Below are 9,478 nucleotides of genomic sequence, written 5' to 3'. Positions count from 1 at the left end.
GCTTTGGAGTTACAAGCATGCAAATGTGGTAGAAAGAAGAAGCGGCAGCCATACCATGAGTTTCTTGCCAAAAAGATACTGTTTTATTAGAAGAGACACATCATTTTTTAAATCACATTTCATTATGCTTCTTGGGTAAAAAACGAATCCGCTTAATTTCGTCATTTTGCTTATGGTAAATAATTTTGCATTTCGAAGAAAATTTGTAAAATTTTTTTAAAATTTGCAATTTTGCAGTTTGTGAAAAACAGGTCCCTCTAGGCACAAGTGTTGAAACAGTACACTGCACCAAACATACACTGTATGTCGAACCATCTACGCAGTGAGTTGGCACTCCACATATTTCAAACCAGGTCAAAGAGTTAAGATATACAAGCTGGAAAACAAGAAACGGATATCCTATAACATAGTTTATTCACATAATTATGCCACATGCATACCAGGACACCTGATTTGATCTACAATGGTCAACAGGGTAGCACTAAAACATCTTTGTTACATGACAATAAAGTGTACCTATATAAATCTTTTAGCAATAACACTTTACACAATTTTGATAGAAATAAATAAATACATTCATTCTTCCTCAGCCTATTTTACCAACAAGGTGCCTTTCACTTGGCTTTCCCCTGAGCAGCTACAGCTTCCATGGCCTTCTTCACAGTTTCCTCGTCACCCAAGAATTTCATGGACACTACTGGCTTCAAATCTGCATCTAACTCGTACACAAATGGTATGCCAGTAGGCAAATTCAGGTTCATTATAGCATCGTCAGACATATCTGTAATAATGCAGAGAAAAAGAAGGATGAAGATTCATCTCTAAAAGATGTGAACTAATTATGAAATAAAATCAAGGTATTATGCACGTTTTAATGTCATATCAACTTGGTTAGGTCTCTTTGCAACGACAGGATACGAAAGACCTGGGTCCGGAAAGGAATTGGCCATGGCCTTAAGATATTTGCCTGCATGTCAAAATAGGAAACCACAAAAAAAAAAAAAAACCTATAGGGCTGCCGACAGTGGGGCTCGAACCCACCATTTCCTGAATGCAAGCTAACAGCTACGACCTAAATCACCTGGTACCATGGGGTTATATAAGTAGAACAATATACCGTAACATGCAAATTGGTCCAAATAAAAGGAATGCATTGTTGGTATTTGGCAGCAATGTTGTTAACATTATTGAACATCAACATGTTCATCCCAATGTGCACCAACGGTAGTACATGATTTTTAAAAAGTACCTTTTAAAAACTGCCTTGTATTCAGCATTGCATTCGTTAACCCGATGAGTGCTACGCCCGCCTATAGACAGGCTGACATGGCCGGTCCACCACTGCTATGCCCGTCTATAGACGGTGCGCGAGAATTTTAATTTTTATGAGTTTCCTGGTTCACTTTCGAGTGCGAATTTGATCTCTGACATGTTCTGCCATCTGTTGGGCATTACGTAGAACTAATTGATCAGAGATTATAGCTTCAGGAAGTAACTTACAAAGCTTTTTATAGACGTCTCTGGAGTTCATATGTGATGTAAACAAACATGGCGGAACAACAGTCTAGTTTCTCTTGCAGCGATGTTATTTCGGATCACAGAATCTTTCAGTTATTAACCACAGCGGAAAGTGATGATGGAGATGATCATTTTAATGAACTGTTAAGCAATTTGGAAAGTGAGAGTGATAGAGGGAATGCCGAAAATATTGTATGTGAGAGAAACAGAGCCTCCTTCTAAACGAAAGAAGAAAAACACGGTGAGTACAAAACTATTTTATCACTATTTTTGTGGTGGACAGATTACTTTTTTTCACCAGAGTTTCAAGTAATTGTGACAGGCTCTGATGGCCAAATAGTGTTTGATGAAAACCCGAAAATCATCGATGTTTTTAGAAACATCTGTGCCAGTGGAGTTGGTGCAGATAGTTGAACAAATCGGCATCACCAAAAACCAGTACAAAACATTAACTATCACCACATTCCAGGTTTGGAAAGTATTTTAAAATATCAACTTATATACTTGTAAGAAGTTACATGTGTTAGTTGCCTACAGATTTTAGGAAATAATATTATTTTGGGCTCTTTACTTTGCATAAAGATAATGCACGCATGGGCACATAAGTGTAATTTTGTTTTCTCTCAAAATAATATTGAACATAAGTGTAGGATTTTCCATTTGCATTAGATTTATAAACAACCAACATTTATAAACATTTTAAGCTAATCACCCCACTCATAAGTTAAAAATTGAGGCTTCTACAAAAAAATTTACATACGAATGAAAGAACTCAGCACTGAGGTACCAGTCAACTGGTAACTCAGCACTTAAAAGGTTAACAAGATGACATTGAGTTTCATTTAAAGATAAGAATTTCATAATGTTCCGTATTGAACTGAGTTCACAATTAAATTGAAATAATAGTGGTTCAACCTTTCCAATACAAGTAGAATTAGAAACGCAATGTTTTCAACTACTGTTCCGGGCCATCATCAGCCGATCACTTAAAATATTAAAAACAATGCAAATCTTTCACTAGCTGCAGTTCATGAAGCACTGTAACACTTTAGGAATTAGCACTGCATGTTGAAAGTTCCCAAAAACCTGAAGACGTCGAGGATCGGTCACATAAATGAAGCCAGAAGAAGGTTTTGGGGAACTTTCAACATGCAGTGCTAATTCCTCAAGTGTTACAGTGCTTCATGAACTGCAACTGGTGAAAGATTTGCATTGTTTTAATATTTTAAGTGATCTGCTGATGATGACCCAGAACAGTGGTCAAAACCGGTACCGCTTGTAATCAACTAGGAATGTAACATTACATTTCTAATTCTACTTGTATTGAAAAGGTTGAACCACTATCTATCTTATTCCAATTTAATTGAGTTTTTACAAAAAACAACATTGTTATTCACATGAAACCCCTTGATTAATGCTCAGTTTGTGTATTGTAACAGTTTTAAAGACATTTTACGAACCTTTTTGTGTACCACCAGTGGTGCATGACAGCATTTGGTAATGACGTGGCAATCTCATGCCATCGTGCGCCACCAGTACTACAAGCAATTTCATGACGGTTCAATTAGATTCTGAAGCTTTGTTATTTCCAAAACTGCTTGTACGAGTACAGCACCTCCCATAAGCAATCAGCAGAATGCTCTTTCGGTGTATCTGTAAACGTCTCACGTTCGAAAAATACTGAAACAATTTACAGTTCGTTGTTTACGGTTTGCGTAATTTTTGTAGGCCTATAGCAAAAAAAGTACGTTTTTCTGGTGCTGTTTTGGAAACAGTAAAACTACATTCCTATTTTGGGCATTTGTCCTCTTCCCCAAAGAAAAATATACTGGTCTAACAATCCTATGTATCGGAATGAGATTATAAAGAGAGCTCTGAGAAGCGACTGCTTTGTTTTCTTAAACATTTTATTTTTGTCAAACCTGTGCAATCTTACTCTATGAAATTCAATTTGCATTGGAATTTAATAAACCAACCTTATTTTTATAACTACAGTATACACAATTTTGTAATCTTAAAACATGTTTAAGTAGATAAATTACTATGTTTTTGTAATTAACGGAGGTTTATGAATGACAGTTATTTATAAGACTTTTGTGCACCAATTTTTGTTATATCATGTACCACATTGTATACAATCCTAATAAAGCCAAAGCATTACTCTATTTCCTTGTAAAAAACACCAACTGCAATATAAAGCAACATATATCTTGAACCACATTGTGCACCGCTGGCGACGCACATTGAGTTTTATAAAAGGACAGCGTGCGCCACCGGTGGTGGACATCGGAAGTTTGGGAACTCGATGGTTGTTCACCGTCAGGCTGAATGCGTTAAGTAATATACAGAAAGATTATTGCTGTTTGCATCATCAGTCCATAGACCGGTTTGATTCAGCTCTCCATGCCACCCTATCCTGTGCTAACCTTTTCATTTCAAATTAACTACTACATTCTACACCTACTCTAATCTGTCATATCCACACCTTAGGCCGCTATTAGCCGTGGGCGACTAGTGGCGCAACTAGTTGCCAGCCGTCATCTGAGCCGGCAACTGCCCTGGCGAATTTTAGTTGCTTAACTGCGTGACGGGGCATTGCAGTAAATGTAGCCTATTAGCCGTGGGCGACTAGTGGCGCAACTAGTTGCCCGATGTACCTCCCCGTGCATACGGAAGCATCGCTCTAGTTCGTGTTCTCACACCAGCTTGACGTAATGCGGACGATGGAACGCAATTGAGTCAGCGATCCACCTAACCATTATCTTTCTTAATTACCTTGTTTGGTCTCGTGCTGTGGTAGAGTGAATATTTTACTTACTGTGATAGTTTATTTATTGAACATGGAGCAAATGAAGGAGATGGCAAAATTATTTGAAAGTCGAATAAATACTGAGGACCATTTTTGAGGTAGAATGAAAACCGATCACTTGGGATTCCAGAACTGAAGCTTATTCCAGAATTCAAAACAAAACCCATAGGCGAGAAGAATACTAGAAGAATGCTAGTGACTTTACGTTGCACCGTGACAGATAGGTCTTATGGCGACTATGGGATAGGAAAGGCCTAGGAGTTCGAAGGAAGCGGCCTTGGCCTTAATTAAGGTACAGCCCCAGCATTTGCCTGGTGTGAAAATGGGAAATAACGGGAAACCATCTTCAGGGCTGCCAATAATGGGATGCAAGCTCACAGCCACGTGCCTCTAACTGCACAGCAAACTCGCCCGGTGCTATTTACAGTTTACAATTCACAAGTTTCTTAAAACATATAGGTATGCAATAACTGACTAGTTTCATAAATTTGTATACATGGTGGCATATCTTTCCTACTGTTTTTTTACATTTTGTGGTAATCTGTTTCAGTGTATAAAACAATACCTACTGCTATTACTACCATGTTTAATTTTTCAGAAGGCTAGTCGCCAGTATGATAACTAAGACTCAGAAGTTCATGCCCTAAAAAACTAAGAAATATGCATGCAAATATGCTCTTAAAAAATATGCTCTTAAATACTTGAAAATATGCCAATAAATAAATAACTAAATGAAAAAAATGGCAGTAGATAAGTCAGGTTGGTATTGCTACTAATAAATTTGCATTTTTTTCCTTGGAGGTTGAAGCAAAAAAGGTCCCACTGTCAATGCTGAATGATGAATTGCAGTTCACAACCATCACTTTGCACAAATTTTCAACTGAAAAACATTGTTTTCTTGCAAAACACTTTTGTAATGTGAAAAACTTGTTTTCACATCACAAAATGTAATTGAGGCATATTTAAATGATGATAAATACTCCACATAAAGAGGCAAGTCTCTTGGTGTGACAGACGGTTGCTTCCGGCCGAATTTCACTCGAACTTTGATACGGCAACTTTAGCCATTGACTTTCTTGTTATTATGTGGTTAAGGCCTAGTTTGTCTAATTTATAAAATCATTTTAAAATTACTAGTGTAATATCATACCAACTTCAACTTTTTCTTTGCAAATATTTTAAATGAAGTTTTAATTGTAAAATTATTATTTAAGAACTCATAATTTCTCACATTGTATAATTTCACTCTAATCTTATATTCTCATTTTATATTTTTTACCATGACAATCAGGATCCTGATTTTTATCTTTGAGTATGAGTGTAAAAAGGCTGATGATGCCCTTTTAAAGGGCAAAACATGTCTCTTCAAATTTTAGTTTAATAGGATGTAAGTCCTAACTTTGTAAATTCTATTGTATTGAATAGGTTGAACCCAATAAATTTTCGTGATATCTTAAATTAATGTCTCAAACATCGTACAACTGTTTATAAACAGAATTTTTTGAAGTTACATAATTTATTTTTTCTTTCAATTTTTGTCCTATACTACCAGGAACAGAATTTAGATTGGACATAGTTTTTTTCAAAAACAGTAAGTATTTCCTTTTCGAGGACAAAGATTTACAGATTATCAACAAAGGACCCAAACATAATTGGTCTAATCCATACAACCAAAAGCAAAACATAACAACAATTGCTGAAGTAGAACAAGTCATAGCTCAGCTTCCAATAGATCAACAACTTGAAACTAAATTCGAAGTCAAAAGGAAACTTCAAGAATTAAAGATCAGAAAGTTAACACACCCCATTTACCTTCTACAAGACATCAAAGGCTTAAAACAAAAAATAAAAGATAATGACCTTATAATCACAAAGGCGGATAAAGGTAATGTGTCAGTTATTATGCACAAAAAAGAATACATAGAAAAAACCGAAGCATTCTTCTCAGATAATACTTTCACTAAAGTTAAAAAAGACCCGACTAACTCTGTCCAAAGAAAACTAAAACAATTACTTAAAAACATTAATTTCATCCTGAACGAGAATGAAATATCAAGCCTAATCAATATGAATCCAAGACTATCAACAGCAAGAGCTTTGCCTAAGATAAACAAACCTGACATACCCATAAGACCAATCATTAACTTCAAAACCAGTCCCACCTACAAAACCTCTAAATTTATCAATAGCTTTCTAAAAAAGTACTATACTTTTCAAAGCAGAACCACAATCAGTAATTCAATAGAATTTTGTAAAATTATTAAGAATACTAAATTAAAACCATCCTTCACCTTGAACTCATTCGGCGTTACTAATATGTATTCTACGATCCCCACGAAAGAAACTCTAAATATAATTAAGAACAACCAAAGGATACACAGGAAACTTAGTAACCATGAAATAGAAGAATTTATGTTACTCCTCGAATTTACACTTAACAATAATTACTTTTCCTTCAGTAACACAGTATATCAACAAAGTGGTCTCCCTATGGGATCTTCAGCGTCAGGTATTCTTGCTGAAATACACATGGATCACTTAGAAAAACATAAAATTTTAAATGACGAAAAAGGTATCATCTGGCTAAGGTATGTTGATGACATCTTTGCAATTATAGATGAACAAATCAATAGTAGCACTAATTTATTAGACCAAATCAACAGTTTAGACCCTTTCATAAAATTTACGTTAGAAACCGAGAACAATAAAAAACTGAATTTCCTTGATTTAACAGTCGAAAGGAAAGAAGAAAAGTTGTCCTTTACAATCTTTAGAAAACCGACTCAAACTACCATAAGACAAGATTCGTACCATCCCGAGGTACACAAAAGGAGTTCCTTTTTAAGCATGTTAAATAAAGCCTTTAACATTCCCTTGTCCAAAAACGATCTCCAAAAATAAATTAATCTCATTTACAAAAGAGCGATAAGCAATGGATACACAAAACACTACATAGATAAATTAATGAATAAAATGAAGAACAAACCTCAAACGCGCCTGGTAAAAGAACATAAAAAGAAAAACTTCGCCACTTTTATTTATTATAATGGGAATATTTACCAGATTACTAATATTTTTAAGAAACTCAATTTTAAAATTGCTTTTCACACCAATAACAGCAATCATTTAATTTTCAATCATCAAAGCATTGCAAGTAATAAATATTTAAATTAGGGGATATATAGGCTTAAATGCTCAAATTATGCCAATTCTTATATCAGACAAACAGGCCGTAATTTCTTAGTAAGATATCAAGAACATATTAATGCTGAAAAACATAGGAAGTATTCGGCCATGAGTCTTCATATGATAAACACAGTTTTACATCGATAGAAAGGGACTTGACCATTCTACAAACGTTAAACAAAGGCAAATTAATGAATATTCTTGAAAATGTCTATATTGAGAATGATCAGAAACGAAATCCCAGCCAGAATATTAACGAAAACACGGAAAATATCAATATATTATTAGAAGAGACTACTAAATTAGACTCATCTAAAAAAACCATCAAAAAGGATCCCAAAAAACAAATAACACACCTCCTTCCGATTAGCTCCACCCTACACAATATTCCCCCTACTTTTCCTTCCGTTTCCTCTAACCTATCACAGCGCCACTCCTCATTTAGCTCCACCCTACACAACATTTCACCCGCTTTCCTCACTTCACCTACCTCTCCTTCCGATATTCCCCGCCCACCACAAGTGCCTCACATACGTACACAGAACTCAGTCAGTTAACGACACGGTGTAAGGGAGGACTTCAAGTACGACACGATTGACTATAAGGTAGGCCTAATCAACTCCATTATCCTTTATTCTCACGAACATACATTTTTACAAGGTTTTCTCCTTAAAATATCCTCCTTTCTACTCATTCTTTTCTCGTTTCAGACTCATTTTAATAGTCCAACCGCAACTCAACTTCAACTACGGTTGTTTTATCAAGAGTTCCCCCGATAACTATACGTTTAGAAAATCTTGTATATCTCTAATTTTATCTTCAAGATTAACAAATATACATGTCCCCAACAAAGAAGAACCTCATCGCCGATTTTACTTCGTCACTTGGACACTGACTTGAAATTTTTAACCAACATGAATGAACATTTTATTTTATCATCATAACTATCATATGTGTTTTAATTTTCGTACCATTTTGACTAATCTTTTAGCTATTGTATCATAACTATCAATGTGTTTTAATTGTCTTGCCATTTTGTCAAATCTTTTATCTGAAGATGTTCCATAATCGGAACGAAACATATCCTAGAGATTAAGCTGGTTTATATTATGTAATTAATAAAACTATTGTATAGAAACTGATAAGTATTGGAAGGTGGGAACCTACTTATAACTTAACCTTAGTTGTGTTGAGCCAATATGGGATAAAATATGAGATTTGTAAGCTTTAAGGGCATTTATAAAAACAAGATTTTCTTCTAACTCAATGCCTGACAGAATATTTTTCCCTGTTTACACTGATGCAGCTACATTTGAGTCTACTGAATTAACAATCTCTTTGAATACTACTATGCACTGAGCATAATACAAAGCTGCATCCAGCCATGTTCCCCATCGTGTTAACACTGGCGCAGGAGGAAGTGAAATATTGGGTGCTGTTGATCCAAACAACTTGACTCTTGAAGGAGATTAAACAAGAATTTTCTCTGAACAGGCCACCAATCGATCTACCAATGGGAAGGAATTGCGTATTGTCTCAGCAAAGATGAGATCTCTATTAGGTTCAACCTATTCAATACTAATTACGTGTTGATGTTACTAATAACTTTTATTTAACTTGGGACCGATTTTGACATTTAAAATTTCATCATCAGCCATAAAATAAATCACAAATATATAAGCAACGACATAATAATCAAAACTATTGTGGATGCACATTGAAATAATGTTCATTAAAAGTCTTTAACCATCCATTCACATCATGTGTTAAGATAAAACGCCATAACAGAAGAGCAACGGCATAATAATTAAATCTGGCGCAGTGACACATTGAAGTATGCATATAGTTTCTCACTATTCAAAGAATTTTTTTTTTTTGCTAGTAGCTTTGCGTCGTACCAACACAGATAGGTCTTATGGCAACGATGGGATAGGAAAGGCCTAGGAGTTGCAAGGAAGCGGCCGT

The 9,478-nt window shown here is 35.2% G+C and overlaps 1 protein-coding gene across 1 annotated transcript in view; it reads right to left on the bottom strand.

Annotated features, from left to right (window-relative positions):
• Positions 1-397: 397 nt before the first annotated feature.
• LOC136884371 (phosphoglycerate mutase 2) overlaps positions 398-9,478 on the bottom strand; it is a 32,071-nt gene continuing 22,990 nt past the window's right edge. Inside the window, exon 4 of the mRNA XM_067156517.2 lies at positions 398-781. Within this exon, the coding sequence (XP_067012618.2) occupies positions 615-781 (167 nt within the window). The 3' untranslated portion in view covers positions 398-614. The remainder of the gene's footprint in view (positions 782-9,478) is intronic.

The sequence above is a fragment of the Anabrus simplex genome, chromosome 12 (assembly GCF_040414725.1).
Source record: "Anabrus simplex isolate iqAnaSimp1 chromosome 12, ASM4041472v1, whole genome shotgun sequence".
Taxonomy (NCBI): Eukaryota; Metazoa; Arthropoda; class Insecta; order Orthoptera; family Tettigoniidae; genus Anabrus; species Anabrus simplex.
This window is presented reverse-complemented; position numbering and strand designations above follow the sequence as displayed.